Genomic DNA, 22034 nt, shown 5'->3' on the forward strand with positions numbered 1-22034 from the left:
CCCTCCCAAAAAAGCCCAGTCTATTCTGATTAGCATGCGAGAAAATTCTGGTGTACATTTGCAAAGTCTGCAAGTCGTGGATGGATACTCTAAGATTGGGGACTGTATATTCTAATGAGACTGCATTTCACATAGGAAGGGAAGCCAATTCTGAATGTCTTGTTGAATCACATATTTTCTGATCTAGACATGGAAAAACAACTGACTGGGATGGTCAGCACTCCAGATACCCAAAATCAATTTAACCGACATTGCACTTTTTACTCCACTACATTTATTTGACAACATTAGTTACTTTTCAGATCCTGATTATTAATACAACATATAATTACATTACATATAACTTATCATGGATTAGGTTACCTATAAGTATAAAGTAAATTAGCCCCTCCTTTACCAGCCACAGCATCAGTGATGCTTACACATGAATGTATCAATAGTTATAATCCAGTGATATTAAAGTTATCATGAAATGGGCCATTCTGGATACTGAGTAGCCTACTTTTGTTAATTATTTTGTACTCGTTACTATTACTTATAACAGAGTATTTTTACACTGTGGTTTTGCAATTTTTACTGAAGTAAAAGATCTTAAAGTAAAAGTACTTTTTTTCACCACAGAATTAAACCTTAACCACAAAAAGTGTGTTTCCGTACTGTGTTTTAGTTACAGTATAGTGTGATTTCCCTAGTATGTACCACTAGGGGGCGCCATTGCATTGATAATATTCAGCAAGCAATTCTTCCCCCTGACTGTTTTAAGTGTTTGTTGGTGGTACATGGAAACCATTTTGTGACAGAAAGGTGATATTCACAACAGGGTAGATCAAATCTGTTCTCATAATATAACATGTACATTGAAAATGAGGCAAAGATTGCAATTAGCAGAAATTAATACCAAAGAAGATGAAAGTTTTACAGGAAAAATACAATCCCTAAGTAAGACCAGGAAACTTATTTCAATTACATCACGGTGACATGTGCAACAAAAAGAAAAGATATTAATATCAGTGTCTGGCTGGTATTGTCTTCACCTGACCAAACGTCCTGGAGATAACTACTGTAGTGGGAACTACCACAGATGCGGTTTTGAGTAATTTGCCAGGTGTTATTATGTCTTTAGGCAGATTTTGTCAGTGCAAAAATGTCCCTGTCAAAATTGAATTGTGCAACTAACTTTCTTCCTAAAACAGGTCACGTGTATGTATAACCCACCCTCATACAGGATTTCCACACCTTTAAACCAGAAAAAAACCCAGTGGGTACTGTTACATCAGCTCTTGGGACATCATCTAATTCAGTGGCCCTTTAACCTGCTGCCACTCCCTGTGTGGTATTCTCCCTGTTTGCGTGATTGTCTGCAGGTGTGCTGGAGTCAGCGCAGAGCCACATCAGCTGCACCTCATCTTCGTAATCAAGCCTCTACAAATACTCAGCCCTGCCACGTCCACTCTGCTACTAGTCAGTGTTGCTACGCTTTGAGCAATTCACTACCGGTGGTGCTTTAGTTGCTTCTTGTTAGATTTCCTGTACTCATCTGGTTCTCTGTATGCAGTCAGATCACTGGTCCTTGTTTCCTGCCTGGTCAAGCCCTGCTGCTCTGCTCTGCCCTGCCCTGGAACCTTGTGTCACTCAGTCTCCTCGGATGTCCCTCAGGCTGAATAAAATCTCTTCACCTTATTCCTGTCTCCCCGCCTGTGTCCGCACCTGACTTCATCTGTTCTGCAGCCCCATGTAACGGTAAGATCTGTGTACAAACATGCACTCAGCAGATGCAACATCTCCCCCTATAGATCGCCTCCACCAAGCCGTCGCTGATCAAGGCATCGTACTCGGACAACACGGCCAAATGCTGAAAGACCTGTTGAGTCAGGTAACAGAGTTGTCACAGGCCATGTTGAACCTGCAGAGCAAACTCGCAGGCCTGAGCTCACAACTTGCAGCCAGCCAGCAGCCCCTCTCCTCTGCCCCATGAGCTCTTTGTCCCTGCTCCTGTGACTTACGCCGGTGACCTCGGAGCTTGCAGAGCTTTTTTGGTTCAGTGTTCGCTGGTATTTGAGCAACAGCCCCATACATATGCCAGTGAACGAGCAAAAATATCTTACCTGATGAGCTGCCTCAAAGGAACTGCGCTTTCCAGGGCTTTTTTGGCGGTGTGGGGAAAAACGGTCCTCCCTCTGCTTCAGCTATTCCAGCTTCACGGAGGAGATGAAAACAGCCTTTGATCATCCTGTCCACGGTGAGAATCCTGCCAAAAGACTTTTTGCTATCCGTCAAGGCTCCCGCAGTGTCGCCAAAATGACAATTGAGTTCCGCGCCCTTGCAGCTGACAGCGGCTGGAATGAGGAGGCCCTCAAGGCAGTTTTTCAGAATGCCCTAAGTGAGACCATTAAGGATAAATTTGTGTTTAGGGATGAGCCCAGTGGGCTTGATGAACTCGTATCTCTAGCCACCCGTGTTGACAACCGTCTCCGTGAGCGTCGGAGGGAGAGGGCAGGTAAGAGTGCATTCCCTACAACACCAGCTTTCTTGCCTTGTTCCTCTCTCCCGACTACCTCTTCTCCCAAGTCTCTTCCAAAACCTGAACCAATGCAGCTCAGCCGGGTTTCTCTCTCTCTCCAGAGAAAGGACGGCAGCGGATGAACACTAGGAGCTGTCTTTATTGTGGCCAGGCTGGTCATTTTCTATCCACCTGTCCCTTGGGTCCAGTAAAAAAGGAGGCTTGGCAGTAGTGGGTGATATACTACTTAGCCAAAACTCCGGCGCCGACGAGAGTTTCATAGACCGACTGGTAGCTACTCAGGCCGGTCTGTGAGTGAGCAGTCCCTGTGATTCTGTGTTTCTCAGGTACCCATCAAGAAAAATGTTTCCCAGATTTAAACCTGTCCCCTTTTGCTGCAGGTCCTCCACCTCCTCAGGTTATCTGAGATCCTGAATTTACAGTCTCTAGCTTGTGGATGAGCGGCATTAGGGCCGTGACTTGCATTACCTGCTGGATTAGGAAGGACACAGGCCTGAAGAGTGCTGCTGGGTGTCCTGACATCAGATTCTGGACCCCATCCTCATGCAGGATTTGAAGTCTACGCCAGGGACATCGTTTGTCATGCCTTCTACGTCGAATCCAATGCCCGGCACCCCCCCTTGCCGGAGTTGGAGTATAGCTACACAGACTCCGGTCCTTGTTTCTGCCCTCTTGTTCTGCCTCAGCTTTGTACTGGAACCCTGCAATACTTAGTCTCCTCTGCTCGCCCTCAGCACCTGTTTCCTTGGCCCCAAACTGCCCATGCTCCAGCCTCCGATCATGACTCTTAGCTACTTGCTCAAGCTTCCCCTATCCTGCAACCATCAAACCTGTGCTCTGCAATAAAATCCTTTTTCACATCATTCCTGTTTCCTTGCCTGTGTCTGCAGCCGAGTTCACTTGTTCTGCAGCCCCATGAAACCTGAAAAATGTAATGATTATCTGGTGAACATAGTGGAGTATTTAGCATCTTAAGAACAAGATATTTCCTTTGGAGTTGGTGGAGACCAGAGCAAAAGGAGGGTCATTTTTTGACTGCCAAATGAATTATAATGTTCTGTCTGCATAATATGTAATTGGCCAACTTTCTTTTTTTTTTTTTACAGCACATTGACCTGAATAACATAAGGGGACAATATCAGAATATGTGCAAAATACCTTATTATAAGCACCTTGTTCTGTAGGAAGCGACTGTGGCTCGTAGGTTAGAGTGGGTGGTCCTCTAAGGTTGGGGGTACAATCCCCAAGTGTCTTTCAGCAAGACACTGAACCACAAGTTGCAGCCTGGGAACATCACTGCAGCCCATCGCTCCTGAATGCTTAGGATGGGAGATGTATAGAGGCCACATTTCATGTATGTGTATGACAATTGTAGTAAAGTTTAAGTTAATTGCATACATTAAATGGTGGTTTTTCTATCATACTGCATAGTTAAAAAAAAAAAAGGATCTAACATTGTCATGACCGTTGCGCAAAAAGCAGAAGAAGCTCACAGATATTTATGTATCAGTTCTGTATATGACTCTGCCGGATGTCTTTGGTAATGACTTGGTGACTCTAATGGCACTGCACGTCTAGTATGCAGCGACAATAAGCTACACATGAAATACATTTTCATCACCCGTATGTCTAATTTGTGGACACGCGCTCCTCTGATACACTCCAACACAGTGCATGTACATAACCTCATGTGTTATTCCAATGTCTTGTTGAAAATACAAACTTGTGCTGTCAGACACATTCACAAATGTCTGAATGTTTTATTTTAAATGACAGTTTATTATATGTATTACTTGGATGTTTCTAAAGATACATTTCAGTGGCATCCTCTTACATGGTACACATTATGAATGGAATAACCTGGCACACGTTAGTTTGTTAGGACATCAGCGTCCGCATTGTTTATTATAAACTTGCGTCATATTCAGAGTTCCCAGAAATTGAATATCCTGCTTTCGATGGCCTCAAGGACTCCAGGGGCCTGCACCGGTAGCGTTGGCATGGCAACTGCACATGGCCTTTTTTTTTTTTCTTTCTTTTTTTCAATAAATGTATTTAGAGGTGAACTTGTTTCTCACTCTCTCCTCTCCGTCTGTCTCTGCCAACATCCTTATTAAAATGCCATTAAGCTTTAATGACCTTACGTCATCCATTTTGGTCAAAACATGAGCTGAAGCGTTGCGTACATGGATCAGCGTGTCCTCATCTTTCATTCTGTCCTCCTGCTTTGAATTCATCGTGCTGATTACGGAACTTCCTGCAGTCGTTTATGAACAATTACATTTCCTCTTCGCAAGCTTTTGTCCTTCTGGTTCAGTGCAGCTCAGAATCCCCTGTTATTCAGGAACAAAACACAGAGATGTGTTCTTCATTCATAGAATATCTTTAAAATGTGTAAAGGTACTAGCTACTTTGTGGAATAAGATTTTACCTGCTAAACATATAATTATGTTATGAAATATGTTGCCTTTTCAGCCATATGGCATGGCTTTTAGCTCTCAATCCCTGTCTGTTGGTCCATACCTTTGGTTCAGTCTGAAATATCTCAACTGACAGAGCTGCTATCGTGGCTCTCAGTATTATATCAAACTAAAGTAGCTGTACATCAACCAGCTAGCATGCTGGTTACATATTAATTTATCACAAAATAATAATCCAATAATTTTGCATTAAGAGTACTTTTGACACGTTAAATAGGTTTTGCTGGTGAAACTATATTTTTACTGAAAGTGGCTACAATCACACAATACAATGTTAATATTAGATTGATTACTTGTTAGTGAAACTCTGCAGTTCCCCTTAGCTCAGCGGAGAGTTAAAACGTCTTTCAACTTTCAGTCTGCAACTTTACTGTTTTGGTTCAGTGTTACGCTCTCTAAAGCCCCGTCCTCTGCCGCAGACGGCTGTTTTCAGTGAAAAAGCTCTAAACTCACTGTACGCTACCTACTCAGCACCAAACAGCAGACAAACACAGTTATTGGCTGGTGAACATACTGTTGTGGAGTATTTATCAGCATTAGAGCCAGATATTTCCCTCAGGAGTTAATGGAGACCAAAACAGAGCAAACAACCTAAATGGCGATAACAATTTTGGTGTTGTATTCACAGCTTGTTTCTGCTGAATGCAGGATTTTCACTTGTATTTTTGTACTGTCCCTGCTACTTTTTATTCATTTCCTGGATTCTGGATATGATTATCTCAATATTCTGTCCACTCAGTGCACTCTCTAATCTGAAGGTCTCTGACATGATAAAGCAAACCTCCATCAACACTTATTAAAAGAACTTTATTGTGACAAGTTTTGGCCTGTGGCCTTCATCGGGTCATTTAGTATTTTCTTTCTTTAATCTTCTTAATTTCTGATCATTATACACAGTAGACTGATTGGGTTTGACCTGCCTGCTTCATAAAAGATGAGCAAATAATAAAAAGGAGATCAAATTTTCTGAACTGCTGTTAAGGAGGTCAATATTGGCACTTAAAAACCACCCTTGATAAAATAAACAGCCTCTCTCTTTACAAGAGTTAATTGTTTCATGTCTTGCATAAACTGTCAAACATGAAAGGTGCAGGTGCAAAGAGGTGTGTGGAGATCAAACAGTGAAAACAAACAGAGTGGAATGAAACTGTAACAAAAAGAACGTGAACAACTAGTATTCATTTCATTGTATCAACGACTTTATATCATAAATGATTTATGCGAAGTATTTTGGCAAGAACACATTTTGGTTTCTCTTCAGCAACAGAATGGAGGATGTGGTCAAATCAAGTACCAAAGTGACTGTTAAAAAACTGTTAAATTGCTTTGGCCAATTGGCTCGCAGAGCTCGCTGCATTGTCAAACCGAGGAGTGTCAGGTGGGATATTTGTCATTGTATGTCATTTGTCTTTTTGTCCTTGCTGGAAAGAAAATGTGAAGCTGTCACTGAGACAATAAGGTGCTACAGTAGTTACAGTATTTGTTTTAGATACACTATTACTCCATTAGTCCACACCAAACCTGTTATCTTCTGTGAAATATTGACAGAATCTCGTAGAGTAAACACCAGTCCACAAAGCACTGCAGTCATTTCCTAAGCACCTTGTGTACAAGGACTGTAGGCAAACTTTAACTTATCATATAATTCTATGGCAACCATATCATATTACATTTCATAGCAGCTCCAAATATGAACATGTAGAATTAAGGGAGCTAAGGATGAATATTAATTTGCCTCAACATTGGCTTTGTTGCCAGGAAACTGAACCAACTTTTGATCGACTTCACTTTACAGCCCAACTGCATGAAATCTGACCAAATACTGCCTGGTGTGTTACAGCTGGTACAGAGTTTAATGGTTTAAAAATGCAGTTCATTCCATTAACAATGAGATCATCTTGGAGTGAACTTGTGGTGCAGTAATAATAGGGTTAGTCAGTCTCCACCTTTATCTTGTGGGATAACAGGAGCCAGTTTCTAAATACTGGAGACAATGCTATATGCAATGTAAATATTGACTATATAATACCTTATATAATATCTAGCAAGTTTTAGGACCTTTAGTATATAAGCAATTAAAGCAAACAGAGAGCGGCTGCTGTTTGCCGGAGTCCCTGAGTTATCTCACTCTGTGTCATCTGTCAGATTTTTGTTTTCAATGAATCCTGCCTTACAGGATTTAACAGGGTGTGAGTATGAACTTCTAAGTCTTTGTATCCTAACTTGACTGTTCTAACCGCAGTTTTGCATTATGCAAATACTGAGCAGCTGGTTGGATATCCTCCACTAAGTCAGCAGTAAACAAGGTGGTTGTCTCAGTGTTTTTAAAGGCGTTTGATTGACCAATGCAGAGACCAAAAGCTTATTTAGATCTTTTAATTTGTCTCTACAGTGTGATTTATAAAAGCCAAACTACGATACCGTATACTTTACACACAAATGAATAATATAATTACTGTGACAATAGGGGCCTTCAGGCTATTCCGTCATACATTCCCTGAAACATCCGTACTCTTCACTGACAGTATCTCTTTGTTTCACTCCATTCTGAACATAGCCTCTGTTCCTAGTCTTTGACTACCTACGGTGTGCAGAGGGCCTTGTATCAAAGCATCCTCTCCCTTCTGTATGTCTTATCTTTTCTCTCTGCTCAGATAAATTAGAAAACTCTGTCTCTTGGAGGAAGGAGGGAAGATAAGACCGCCACAACCAGACTTACTTGTGCACCGCTGAATTCAAGATAAAGAGGACTAACAGAGGACTTGGGTCACTCAATATCCCCTTCTAAACAAAACACTGACCAGACCCCTTGTCCTCTTAACATCCCTAATTGTCACCTTTTCCAAAACCTTTTCTTTTTTACTAGAGTGTAAGCAGAGTTGTTTGTAAAAACATCACGTGACAAACTTTGTGAATCATTCAGACTTTAGCCTGTCCCCTTTGCAAACACATTTCCAAAACAACTCCCCTCCCCATAGTTGCATCAGTTACAGTTATACACATATCCCAGAGTCAGAAAACCATTGTAAATACCCAAGTTACAACATAGTTTACACATTATATTTATGGAACATTTGTACAAACAAAAATAATATTGCATGATGTAAGCCACAGTACGATTAAAACGGTGCTTCAATATGGAATACATTGCCTGTTTAAATAGTGTAAGTGCTTAAAAATCGTGTTTTTTCCACGATCCCTACGTGTGTTATCGCTCAGGGCTAATGTGTAGTAATGCCAGCAGATAGCAGGGAGCGCCGCTCATTCACTTCCAGGTGCAGTCCGCAGCGGTCCAGTCACAATTCAACACGAACTGCTTTCGGCCTGATAAATGCGCATGCGCACTACGGCTGACCCCCTCCGGTTTCTGCGTGCGATGCCACGTTAGTAGCGGTAGACACAAAATACCAGCTACTCTCCCAACCTGAAACAACGACAAATACCACAACTGAAGACCAAATATCGCAATTGAAACGGTAGCCGACTGTTGTCTACAGCTCTCTCGTCTCTCTGTCAAGAAGAACACTCGACGGGCAACTATGCTGAAGTTTCTGCTCATCTGCACACTGGCGGTGGCCAGCAGAGCTGAGGTCGGCGAGGAAGAAGATGTCCTGGTGCTGAAGAAAAGTAACATCGAGGAGGCTCTGAAAGCTCACCCTGACATCTTGGTTGAATTCTGTAAGTAACCGTCGCTACAGAATCCCTTCAGCTAGCGTTAGCCGTTCGTAGTAGGCTCACCGGTGTTCCGGCTAGCTAGCTACGTCCAGCCTGGGTTACCGTTAGCATCAAACTTTGACACTTCTGACGAGTCGCTGCTGTTAGTGGCTAACTTATTGGTGTCGTGTGTGATTGTGCGTGAATCTACTTAATCTAGTTTCCCACCAGCTATTTCACCGTAGTTAAAACTGAGTACAAATGCACGGGGCATTGTTTATCAGACTGCGTTTTCTGACTAACTAGCACAGAGTATCTTCAACGTTTTAAATGGTTTTTGATGAGGATACGAAACCTGGTACTAACGTTAAACATATTGCAACTTCAGTTTAGCTGCTTGTTTTAACTTGGCTACAGCGTCAGGATTTTATAGATACCGTTAGCTAACAGCACCAGGGCCAGGGCGTGCATTATCCCCGAAATAATGCTGTAATAATGATCATTAACGAGTTATGTGAACCAGTAACGTGCAGGGCTAGTACGTTTCGATTGCCTGCTGTGGTTTCATATTGTACAGGCCGGACGTCTCGTTCACTGTCGCTTTCATGCAGTTCTGGACTTATGTTCACTAATAAAATGATTAGTTTGCGTGTCATAACACAGGTTTATTGAGCCACTTCTTCATAGCCTGCAGGCCCACCCCGCGATACTTTTGTGAAGATTGTTGACTTGCTCACATTTTACGTGACAAATCAATGGGCCAGTCAAGAGAAATGGCTGTGGGGAGATTCACCAATGAGCTCAAGATGGGAGGGATGAAGGCTTTTCTTTTTCCTTTTTTTTTTGCCCACGTATTAGTCAACTGGGCGGGATCTGAGTGGGACTGGAGCTAGGTTGACGTGTACTTAACAAAAGTTCATCTGTTCGTTCATGTGGACTGGATTGCACCAAGGACTTTTTATTGTTTGTCAAGAATTTAAGGTGATGCAATGCAGGTCATTTTATGTGACGTGTCATTTATGATCAGGTGATTATCTGTCCAGACTTTTACATGTATAACTGGACACCATGGCTTAGACATTACACAGTAGCAATTAAATTATCCCGTTTGCTCTGGTCAAAAACAAACTTAAGTTTATCAAAAGCTGTCTGGGAAACGTATGTTTCTTTAGTTGAACCGGGGCGATGCACAAAGGAAATTAAATTTTTATATAATAAAAAGGACAGATGTAATGAACTGTGGTTTTCCCTCTGTTCCCCCTGGGCAGGTAGGTAGAATAATAAAATAAGGCCACTTAATTATTTTCATCATCAATTAATCTGTTAAAGTATAACTTTTTTCTTTCCTGACCAGCAGTCCAAAGTCTTAGTTACAATTAAATACAATGAAGAAAACCAGCAAATCCTCACATGGAAGTAGCTCAGCTAAAAAAATACACGTTTGGTGAACAAGTAATGATTTATCAAAATGAGTTATTTTCATCAACTAATAATTTCCTCCACTATATTCTGCTCTGGATAAGCAGGGCGGGGTCTTCAAGTTATACATTGTTTTTGTATGGATGATCATTCAATCTGGTGATCATTTTTGACGACACTAGCTCCTTGGTGCTCCTTATTTGCCATGTTGCATTTTTTTATAAACCTGATGTTTTCCCAACAATATTATAAGATGGAACTTAATTCTCCCTGAAGGATTTTTTTGTGCCAAAAATGATCAACCCTCTAGATCAGGTTTACTTACCAGCAACAATGCAAACATTTTGTATATGTGCCCTGCTAAATGTCCCCCTGACACTCCTCCAGATGCCCCATGGTGTGGTCACTGCAAGGCCCTGGGCCCAGAGTTCGCCAAGGCCGCTGGCATGCTGAAGGCCGAGGGTTCGGCAGTGCGCCTGGGTAAGGTGGACGCCACAGAAGAGACCGAGCTGGCCCAAGAGTACGGTGTCCGGGGATACCCCACCATCAAGTTCTTTAAGGGCGGAGAGAAGGAGTCACCCAAAGAGTACTCTGGTGAGCATTACTGTCTTTATTCTCACAGACTCGCTTGCACGAGATGTATTGCCTAAAACTTGGAGGCAGTGGAGGTAAATGTATATGCTGCAGACGAGTGTTGATGTGGTGTTCCTATACTTGTATGTTACATGAAGGTTTTATATTTATAATGTGCCTATTCTCCCCAATTACATCATATATCTCTCTGTATTTGAATTAAGTCATACCTTCTGTTTAGAAAAAAATCTTTTTCACCCACCGTGCAACTAAATGTAACCTCAATAGAGGGGAGTTGCTTCACAAAGTGATGTAATCCTGAGTAACTCCTGTCATACTAAAGTGAGCGAATATTATTTCATAATGTGATGTTATGAGAGGCTTCATAGATGCCATAAAGAATCGGTTCTAAAACTGAAGGCAAAACGTCCATTGACTTTCTTTGTCCAGGTAATATGACCTGCACAGCAGCATGGGCTGTAAATTAGCCAATCAGCTTTGAGCAACAAGCCTGAGACAGAATGTGGGTTGGGCCTTCCCTGTACCTTCCCCTCATGCTGACTCTGAGCCAGCAGAGAGATGTGCAGTTCTTCACGTTTCCTCTTCCCTGCTGGCCGGGGCCAGGCTAAGTTTGGAAAGGAGGGGGAGAGTGGGTTGGGAATAGTCTACAAAGCTTTTTTTTTTTTTTTTTTTTTTTTGCCACCGTCTCAAAAATACTTTCAACTGCTCTGAAGTCATTGTAAACCATCAACAACTCCAAATGTTATCCTAATACTTTATATTAATTTGTTTTTTTTCCTTCATAAAAACACACCATTCAAATGATAAGGAATAAAAGATTGTATTTTTATTGATTAAAACAAATCTTTTGATTGGTAGTTTAATAATGTATTATAATCTGCTTAGAGCTAGTGTCAACAGGTCATAATTAATCTCTAATATATTTTATGTTGCTGTGAAAACATCTCCTTCAAACTAGATTTATTCAAGTTTCTCACCAAAACTACATTTTACGAGATTACATGTGAACACATCATCATAACATTATAATTTACTTTCGGCCATTACTCATTTTCACTGAACGGAGCTTGAACGTATCATAATGTAACCGAACAAAATCCCCGTTTTCCTCGTGTCAATTTAAACACTGATTGTTTGTTTATGATCTAACGTTATCAGAGGTCTGCGACTAGAGAAGCATGCATGATGTCCTGATCACATATTTGACTGAATATCGGCGGATAACGATCGTCGGTGAATCTTTATTTCACACTGTGTTGGTTAACGTTAAACTGTGTAATTCATTCGTGGTTCACATGCGTGCCGAACCGGGGGGGGGGGTCTGTACGGATCAACAATGGTCCGTTACACCACTTGTTGGAAGTCTTTTTTTTATTTTGTGGAAATGAATACCACAAAACCTCACAGTACCACTCCAAGACTGTGCTTCATCAACATGTTTCTAAGTGAAATTGCTACTGTGTTGCATCACCGGTTCAGTCAGCCAAGTCTATCTTAAGTCAAGTTTAACTGCAACAGTCTTACTCCCAAGAAAAGGATAGACATGTTTTTACAGCCTCAGAAATTTGGCATAATGATTTTTATTTTTTATAATTCACTCACCGTGCTTGGATGTGAAAACAAATGAGCACTGTTGTGTGTTGCCATTTTGAAGTAAGAGCTGTTAACCAGCAGTTTTCAGAAATGCAGAAGCGTTAAATGTCATGCTAGAAAAGGGTGTCTCTGTGCCTACACACATTCAGTGTATGTTTACTTAAACATCTGCACCACCGAGGCACTGCAGTGTTTAAGTTGAGGTCCGGTATATCCAGATCTGTCTCTTTGGTCTGTTCAACTGCTGAGAAACCTGTATCCCACTAAAGAGCATGAAGCTGATCACATTGTCGTGCATATTTCATGTAAATCGTTAAAGTTTAGCATTTGTGCGAGTGCTTGAGTTATTGTGTTCTGTTGCAGCTGGCAGACAGGCCGATGACATCGTCGCCTGGCTGAAGAAGCGCACTGGCCCAGCCGTTGCCAATCTCGTCGGAGTCACTGAGGCAGAGTCTCTGATCGCTGACAATGAAGTGGCAGTCATCGGATTCTTTAAGGTGATATTCTGATCTCTCACGGTCTAAGTATAGATTAAATATAAGTCAATCTTGTAGTAAAGCTTGTTCTTTTTTGTTTTTATTGTGATGTATACGCATCTTTTGCTTGGATCCTTCAATGGTTGATGTAATACGACAACTTTCCCATATGCACACAGTATCACTCAAAATGCATTGCTCAGTTTATTGTTTGGCGTTGCCAACCTCTCAAAAGCAAAATGAAAACATTTTGGGCTATTCAGTGCCTTCATTATCAAATATATATATTTTGTTATGCTTTTGTTGCTTTCAAAGCATGAGAATAGAATAGTGCAGGTTACATTTTAAGTTTGAGTCATTGGAGATTACTTGCACAGCACTTTATCTTAAGGGAAGTGTTTTATGTGTGTGTAGGATGCTGACTCTGACGGTGCTATGGCCTACGAAAAAGCAGCAGAGACGACAGACGACATTCCTTTCGCCGTCACCAATGACGATGCTGTTTTCTCCAAGTTCGAGGTGACAAAGGACAGCGTTGTCCTCTTCAAGAAGGTGACTTCAAGTTCTTCACTTTATTTCTTCACCGTTCCGTGATAATTCTTTTAGATGTCATTGTGACACACAAGGTGCATGTAGCACCTTTGTTGAAATGTTACACAAGATGTGTGTTTTTTTTTGTTTTTTTTAAACAGAAGACTACAGCTGTCCCTGGCAAAATAGAGCAGGAATCACTTGGCTTGCTTATCAGCACAATAGTATCTCATTCGGCGCATGGATTTGTCAAATTGGGTCAAGCTCCAGCATGTCCGTCATAAAAAATATCAAGCCATAACAAATTCACAACGGTAAATATCCCCTCATCCTACAGTGTAGCCTAAGACTACGATGATTGCTCTACTCGGAAGCAGTTCAGCATTAGGAAAAAAATCAATCTCATTTGTGCTCACAATGCTCAGAGGTGCATTCGCTTAAATATGACCACATCTCTAAGTGTTCTTGTAACCGGATTGATTTTAGTAAGTTTATATATTTTTTTATTTAAAGGTCCTGCCTTAACAATTTTTGTTCTGGTACCTCGTGGTGGGCATCATTGTTTGTGACACATATTTGCAGTAGATCAGTGATGAAATAATCATTTTATGCAGCCCCAGCTGCTTCAGCAAGAAAAAGCTGACTCTCTACATCCCAGTGCTTTTCTGCTCTCGGCCCTTTGAGTTATGGATGCTCTTCTTTTCTTTTGGCTCAGCTGTCCCACTGCCATTGTCTGGCCTCCGATCCATGTTGGTAACTCTACCCTGATACAAACACCACTGACATGTGGGGTTGTTGTCTACATTTAGGCAAACCCTTCCCAAAGCTGGGGCTTAGTCGCAATAAACAGCTGGGGTCTTTCACTTGTTTATTGCAACAGAGTTTGAGGCTTAAGTTTCACAGCCTCGGTCAGTGCCCACAAGGCTGGCGACATGCCACTGGCCAAATGTGCTTTTTCCTATTGTATGCCAGTAAGGGTTGCTTGGCACAGCGGTGTCGCTGCCATTCTTAACACTTAATAAAAGTCTATTTGGGCTGCTGGCTCTTTTGTTGGTTGGGGGTTACCATGGGGATATTGAAGTGGTTTGTCTGGTAAATCTATGTTTGGTGTTCACAGGCAGACTCGGTGGGTGGATAATATGTGAATCTAAATGTTTCCTTTACAGTTTGATGAAGGGCGCAATACCTTTGATGGAGAGCTGACCAAAGAAAACCTCCTGGCTTTTGTCAAGGTTAACCAGCTGCCTCTGGTTATCGAGTTCACAGAGCAGGTAGTGACTGGGGCCACATCAACATGACCATTCACATCCCTTTTCCACACTACTGTCCATAACTATAAGAAGTATTATCCCCACGTGTCAAACTTTTATATTTCTGTTGTCTGCAGACTGCACCTAAAATCTTCGGAGGAGAAATCAAGTCCCATATTCTCATGTTTCTGCCCAAAACTGCTTCAGACTTCCAGGACAAAATGGACCAGTTTAAGAAAGCTGCAGAGGGATTCAAGGGTCAGGTAGGTGAACCGTCTGAAAGCACCTCCCAATGCACTTGTCTTTAACTTGTCAATTGCAAGTAATGTATACAGAATGCACGTCAGTAAGACTTAGACAGGATATTTTGAATGATCCGTAAAGACGGAATCGGTTACTGACCACGTCCGTCTCCCCTGTCCAGATCCTGTTCATTTTCATCGACAGCGATGTGGACGACAACCAGCGCATCCTGGAGTTCTTCGGCCTGAAGAAAGAGGAATGCCCCGCCATCCGCCTCATCACCCTGGAGGACGAGATGACCAAGTACAAGCCTGAGAATGACGCCATCACAGCAGAGGCCATCGTCGGTTTCTGCAAACTGTTCATCGACGGCAAACTCAAGGTAAAGAGAGAGGAGTGGTCAGTTATGGCAGCACATGTATGTTGTAAATGTACGTTATTAATGCAGAGTTAATTCTTCTCTCACAGGCCCACCTCATGAGTCAAGATATCCCCGAAGACTGGGACAAAACCCCTGTCAAGATTTTGGTTGGCAAGAACTTTGAGGAGATCGCCTTCCATCCTTCTAAGAACGTCTTTATTGAATTCTGTAAGATTCTCGTCTTTATTATTTTTCACAGTCAAAGTTCAGTTGCTCATAGGTGAGAGATTTGGCAACTTCAGATTATGAAACTCGAGTCTTGCCATTCCTCACTTTTCCCGGTGCTGAGCCATTTTCAAATACCAAGAGTTGATACTAGAGACTCGCCCACCCTCTGCAAATTAATTTGTAACCAGACACTGAAGTTGAAAAGATTCTGTAAATATAGCTGTTGGATTATTTTTTTACTGCGATCTACATCCAAATGTGTACTATTTTTGGAGGAATTTTCCATCGCTGGCTGTTAAAACAAATGCACAGCGGGGTAGGACCATGTTCCCTGACAGGTGATGAGACGCCCTATTGAACAGAGCTGGTTTTAATGGACAAAAAGAAAATGCACGACATGATATTGCATTCAAATGTCTTCACTGGTCTATATGTAAATGAAATGTTAAAGCTAATCCACATGTACTGTATATTGTGTCTGAAATGATAATCAACTACTTTTTTGTGGTATTCCAGATGCACCTTGGTGTGGACACTGCAAACAGCTCACTCCCATCTGGGAGACGCTGGGAGAGAAGTATAAGGACAGTGATGACATCATCGTGGCTAAGATGGACTCCACAGCCAATGAGATCGACTCAGTCAAAGTCCACAGCTTCCCCACTCTTAAGTTCTTCCCTGCAGGAGATGAGCGCAAGGTGAGTGTTGCTAAATGTCTCTACAATATTTTCTTTCTCTGTTACATTTGATCCACAAGTGGAGAGTGAAGAAGTATTTGATTGGCATCATCTTGCATATCTTCAGGAATTAACATCTTTATTTGTGTTGACTGCTCTATAATCCTTCCATCACCTTTCCACCCGTAATAATCCTCTTCTTCATTACATGACTTTGCGATTGTGAGTTGTATCGATCTGGGTGATTATTTGGATCCAAAATCATTCCCAATCATCATTAGTGCCTCTTGATTTAGCAGCAGAAACCTGAGCATGCCGGCCTCATGAGTTTCTGCACCAGTATGGTGGTATATGGTTCATATAGATCGCTGCTCGATGTCGTCGCTCACGTTTAGACTCTCCGCTCAACCTACACCGGCCTCCAAAGCGCCCCCTCGTTGACCAGGCTTCAGTTTAGCAATCTTAAATTGGTGGTGGGGCCACCTCCGAGTAAGTCTGATTAGCCCGTGAACCTACTTAGCATGCAGAAGACCCAAGAGAAGGCTACGGGTGGAGCAAACGTGTCAGCTATGAGGTGCTGTGAAGCAGGTCATTATGGCCAGATTAAATGGCTGAAAACTAAAAATTGTACTTTGCAGATTTCCTTTGTCAAAGTTTATTGGCTGCTTTTAAATTAGTTGTTTGTGCAATTAAACGTATGCATTCATGTTTGCATTTTCTCTACCTTTTTCTGGGGTGGCGATGAGACATTTATCCGAAATCTGTTTGATGTCTGATCAACAGGTGATTGACTACAACGGGGAGAGAACACTTGAAGGCTTCACCAAGTTCCTCGAGAGTGGCGGTAAGGAGGGCGGTGCCCCTGCAGGAGACGACGATGATGACGATCTGGACGCAGAGGTAAGATCATCTTAACTGAGAGATTCATTCACACACTTTGTGAAAGCAGAAGAAGCTTATGAAAGAAGCTGCCTGCGCTTTAATGAATGTAGCCAGTTGGATCCACTTGTATTTTTCTTTGGAAACCACATAAAAGAAGCGGTATACGCAGACAAAAATCTACTTTGTATGCTGTGCTCGTTTGTACCGTGTAATGACTTCAGACGCATGTGTTTAAAGAGCTTTGTTTAGTTTGTGTACTGATACCTAAAACCAGTGGGGACATGTTCATTTTGAGGAGGTAGCCATAAATGAGGGAAACTGGAGATGACGGGGACTAAAACAAGAACAGCTGCTACATTGACAGTAACTGCAGTCTGAGAGTGTAGAGGCTGATTGTTCTCAACCTTTTCACGAGTTGTTTCCTGAATGAGTGGTGTTTGAGTAATAAAACCATTTCCTAAACTGTTACACTTACTTTGTTGACAATAAACAGGGTTCCTACACATTGTTAGCGTAGTATAAATAGCTAGATGTTTATTATGTAAATACGTGGTTTTTAAAATCCAACTGCTAACATGTATCACATTCCGACTATGTTTGCTATTGTGTTGCCAAATCATTTGCAGAAGATTGTAGCTAGGACACAAAGGATGGTGATGTAGCACTACAAATGAAGTGCCTTTACTTCAGCTAGATCATTTGGCTACTTAGCTCTCCAGCCACTGCAGAAGTCTCATATTGGACTACAACTCTTTATACTGCTGCTGCATATACTTCCACTAGCAATGGCTGTACAAAACGCTAAAAATGATTAACAGTTTCGCTGCATTGGCCGAACGCCATGAAAAACACTCTGCTTGTATGAACAATTCATTTTTTGAAAGTCCTGAATTTTATATTTTTGAAAATGGAATAGGGGCAGAAAATAAACCCACAATATATCAGGAAAACTGCTGCGCATCTACTGAAACATGGGCTCATTTTAATGACCGGTGCCAAGTTATTCTTAATATTATTTTGCCATTCCTTTTTGGAGTCGAGAACCAATATATAGAACTGTGAAAGTAGACGAGATCAGATCCAGGTGTTCTGGATCTGATCCCCTTGGTTTCTCATTGAGCCCCAGGGATTTTTGGAGGCAGATTTGGCATCATGTCTAGAAAAATGGGACCAACCAATGCAGGCTTTAACTGTAACCTTAGAGCTGACCCACTCGGCCTTTTTGAGAGGGGAATTGCATAACTGGTGCAAAATGTTGAAATGGACAATTGAGTGATCTGCCAAAGATGATTATTACCATATATTTGTAAAAGATGTAGAGGATGCACCTCCCAGACCGTTCTGTCTGCTAAAACTCTTCTGCATCCAGCGCATATTGGGGGGGTTTTGATACACCACTAGTCGACTATTTTGTCAAACCCCACATGTGCATTCGCTGTGAAGTAGAACTGCATGCTTGACAGATTTTGAGATTCAGTCTTAATCAACGGCTCTCTCCTCCTCTGCTCTCCAGGATGGGGATGATGTGGACGAAGGACAGGACACTGACTCGGATGGTGAGGACGATGGACATGACGAGTTGTAAGAGCTGGCAGAGGTGAGAGAGAGGAGACGAGTCCCGCCCCAACCCTTCCAACCAGTCACCATCACTACCTTCACTTCCTTGTGGACCTTCCCTGTCCTGTGAACATTAATACTTCCCCTTAAACTGCCAGTCAGTCAGCCTGCCTGCCTGCTGGCTAGCCCGCCAGTTGGTCAGTCAGTCCATCAGTGGCGTGGCAGGGCCTTTTTTGCCAGCCACATCTCCAAACCTCGCAACTTCTGGCCAGACTCGTCTTGTCCCACCTTGGGGGACTCTGTGGAACAGCGCAACACCTCTATGGAAGACCTCAATGCCTTCTCTACAAAGCTCCACATCAGCTGTTTGCCTTGTATATTTTAAACCAAATGTAAAAATGGCATTGAGATACAGTTTTCAAAAAGGTTTGGTTTTTTCTGTTGAATTTGCTCCCCTATTAAAAGAATTATTCAGTGTGGGTATGAGCTAACCTGTTGTAACCTGTATTTTTGGGTAGGGGGGGGGCTGCCAATGTTCTTTTCCCTCTGATGGGAATCCAGAGGATTTGTGTGGTTGTTGGTGAGAACTGATCTCTCAGGGGACATGGGGCCATCCTATAGATGTGTTTATTTTGCAATGTCTTCACTAAGATAAACCCCACAGAGCTTGTCGAGTGTAGCACAAAGGACCCACCCCATCTGTAGCTGAGACCAATTATTTTCTTCCTTACGGTGAGGAGAACTCTACTTTGTTTTCATTTCTTCATTCCCAAATAATTTCTCTCGGTTCAGTCTCCATATTTCAGCACGGCTACTGACTTTTTTTTTCTAAAAGGACGAAGTTACCTTTTTTAGGGAAAATCCCATTTTATTTAATTGCTTTCACTATGAGCTTTTCTTTTTTTATTATTATTTAGGACTCATTGATTTTAATGGTGTGCCCAGCTGTAGCCAGCTGGCCTTGTTGGGACAGAGTTGACACTTGGACACACTCTCAGACTTGGATGTTTTTTGGAGCCAGTTCTGATAGGTCGCACTGCATTCATGCCTAATCAGAGATTCACTGTGGTTGCTAAAGAAGACACGAGATTGGTACAGTTTACTGGTCAGGTTGGTTTGGGAGAAATGTCTGTTATATCTGAAGTGGGAGGGAACAATTGCACAGCCCCACCCCTCACCTGTACTGTACCTCCTGCACCCCTTTGGCTCTACCCAACACCCTTGTTGCCACAGCAGTGTGTATGTGTGTGAGAAAGGGAGTGTGCTGTGTGAATGTATGGTGTAGTTGAATGACTGGTTCATATTTTCTGGTTGTCCATGAACAGGAGAATAAATGTACTGTGTGTGTTGTTTGGCAGGGAGGGGAGGCTTGAGTAGAGCAAGGTGATTGGTTTGACAGCTACAGCGGTGGGGGAAACTTAATATAGCGTTCCATCATATCCAAATTGTTGTGGAAAACGTAAAATGGTGGCCAATAAATAAATGAATAAAAAAATTGGAAAAAATATTATTGTCTTAAGTTCTGTTTTTTGCTGAAGTGCACCTCCAGATTGACAACTGCATTATTGCACACATGAACCTTGGAAGAGAACTATTACACTATGCTGCTACTCGGGATGAACAGTTCAACAACGGTGAAAGAAAAGAAGGGTATGTGTACTGTCATGCTGAAACACTAATATATAACATTTGAACAAAGTGACTGCTAGAACTACAAATTTTTTTTTTTTTTTTTGTTTTTTTGTGTATAAGGTGTCGGATATGTCAAAAATCTCAAACTGTTCCTTTTGTTGACAAATGGTTCAAAATGTGTTCAGTTTATTCTCATTTAAGGCAAAGAAATGCAGCAAATGTTCATGCTGGCTAGCGACCTGGCCCTGGGGTGTCTGTCTGTTCGCATTTTTGGTCAAAATGTTGACGAGAAAAAAGTTCTCCCAATTGCTAGTTATTGAAATTTTAATATATTGAGTCGGTTTATTTGCTCGACCATGAATGCTGTCAAAGCTCCAAACTACCAGTAGAAGTGTCATTTTTAAACTTGTAGAATGTAAATCCCCCAAAGTACATGGCCCCATTGTCCTCAATTGAAGTATTCTTTATTGTCGCTTTAGTGTTGTGGCACATGACAATGCAAATCAGGGCTAAAACGAACAATTTTTTCTGTTTTTCAGTTAACGTAAATTTTATTCTCAATCATTGGTCTATAAAATGTAAGAAAAAAATTTAAAATGACCGACATTTCCCTGAGCCAAAGTATTTTTGTCTTAACATTCAAAAAAGAAATAATTTAAATGTAAGATACGAATATCCACATGTGAGAAGCCTGAACCTGTCAATATTTGGCATTTGTGCTACATTAATGTCTTTTTTTTTTATTGTTTATCACTGGTGGGAAATAATTAAAGATGATCTTACAAACCATTCAGTCATTTGGAAATGACCGATCCTGTGTCTCACCTCAGTGATTAAGATAGAATATGACTATGAAGACAGGAGCCTTTCTTGACTGTCTATGTCAGTGCAGCTAATGGTCAACAGCCTATACATGGCACCGAAACTCTCCATTAGTAAAACACTTTTATCCTGTCTAGTGTTTACGAAAAGCTACCAGCCTCCCCCTCCCGCTCATCTCTTGGTGTGTCACTGCTATCTTTAAGTGGACAGCATCTGGGTGTGTGAGGGTGACGGTAGAGGTTACTGGAGATTTGAGTAGTATCAGAGGCTTGTGACATGCTAGTATGAAGTATCTGACCAGAGGGCTTCTCATCTTCCAAATCTTGCCACTGGATCTGTGTGGTGTCGCGTCTTAAAATAGCCCGTCAGAGAGTATAAAGAGACCCACACCGGGAGGCTTGTTGATACACAGGGAGACACTAGACCGCAAGGGAGCCACACTAACAAACACCACTTCATCTTTCTGCGGGAGTATGATTGAGCTCTTAAGATCTGCTCAGATTTGTAAGACTTGAAGGAAGTCAAACTTAATATTTGTAAGGGTGTTGCTGGATTTCCAGCAAGATCAAAGGTAAATTTAACTTCTTACCAGGATGAAATACTACCAGTGCCCCATATCCCAGACTATGGGAATCAAGGCCCAGGACTGTGGCCTCCCAGTCAGCTGCAAGAGCTCTGCTTCTCTGAAGCCACTCCGTAATGTGCACTTCCCCAATGACATTGTTTTCCTGGACTATGTACGACACGGGGAGCTGGAGAGGATTGGATTTTTCATACGAGCCAGAAGAGTCAACCTGGACACCATCTACCACTCCGGTGAGAGCCCATGAAACATTTACAGCACCCTGATATAGTAAACGTTTGTGCAGTTACACATCTTACTAAACCACAAAATGACAAGATGCTGAACTGATGGGTTATTTTTCACTGCCCTCTCATTGCAGGCATGGCCGCCATCCACGAGGCCGTCCTGTCTGGAAACCTGGAGTGTGTGAAGCTGCTGGTAAACCACGGAGCAGATGTCCACCAGAGGGACGAGGAGGGATGGACCCCACTGCACATGGCCTGTAGTGACGGCTTCCCACACATTGCACGGTCAGCATATACACAATTC

The 22034-nt window shown here is 42.0% G+C and overlaps 2 protein-coding genes across 2 annotated transcripts in view; both read left to right on the top strand.

Annotated features, from left to right (window-relative positions):
* The first annotated feature begins 8540 nt into the window (after positions 1 to 8540).
* Positions 8541 to 19973, top strand: p4hb (prolyl 4-hydroxylase, beta polypeptide). The gene is made up of 11 exons (XM_031867210.1): positions 8541 to 8679; positions 10462 to 10668; positions 12625 to 12758; positions 13152 to 13289; positions 14435 to 14539; positions 14656 to 14781; positions 14943 to 15143; positions 15230 to 15350; positions 15867 to 16048; positions 16811 to 16927; positions 18423 to 19973. Exons 1-11 carry the CDS (start codon positions 8541 to 8543, stop codon positions 18492 to 18494), a joined length of 1542 nt encoding a protein of 513 aa, XP_031723070.1. The 3' UTR covers positions 18495 to 19973.
* Positions 19974 to 21366: 1393 nt separating this feature from the next.
* ppp1r27b (protein phosphatase 1, regulatory subunit 27b) overlaps positions 21367 to 22034 on the top strand; it is a 7802-nt gene continuing 7134 nt past the window's right edge. The window contains exons 1-2 of the mRNA XM_031867170.1: positions 21367 to 21736; positions 21865 to 22015. Coding sequence (XP_031723030.1) covers positions 21514 to 21736; positions 21865 to 22015 — 374 coding nt within the window. The 5' untranslated portion in view covers positions 21367 to 21513. The remainder of the gene's footprint in view (positions 21737 to 21864; positions 22016 to 22034) is intronic.

The sequence above is a fragment of the Anarrhichthys ocellatus genome, unplaced genomic scaffold, assembly GCF_004355925.1.
Source record: "Anarrhichthys ocellatus isolate YVR2014 unplaced genomic scaffold, GSC_Weel_1.0 scaffold38, whole genome shotgun sequence".
Taxonomy (NCBI): Eukaryota; Metazoa; Chordata; class Actinopteri; order Perciformes; family Anarhichadidae; genus Anarrhichthys; species Anarrhichthys ocellatus.

Excerpts from the sequence above, each read along its gene's own strand:
- p4hb (XM_031867210.1), top strand. The coding sequence starts at position 8,541 with ATGCTGAAGTTTCTGCTCATCTGCACACTGGCGGTGGCCAGCAGAGCT. Across the intron at positions 8,680-10,461 it reads TGACATCTTGGTTGAATTCT|ATGCCCCATGGTGTGGTCAC; the intron begins GTAAGTAACCGT and ends ACACTCCTCCAG. Across the intron at positions 16,928-18,422 it reads ATGACGATCTGGACGCAGAG|GATGGGGATGATGTGGACGA; the intron begins GTAAGATCATCT and ends TCTGCTCTCCAG.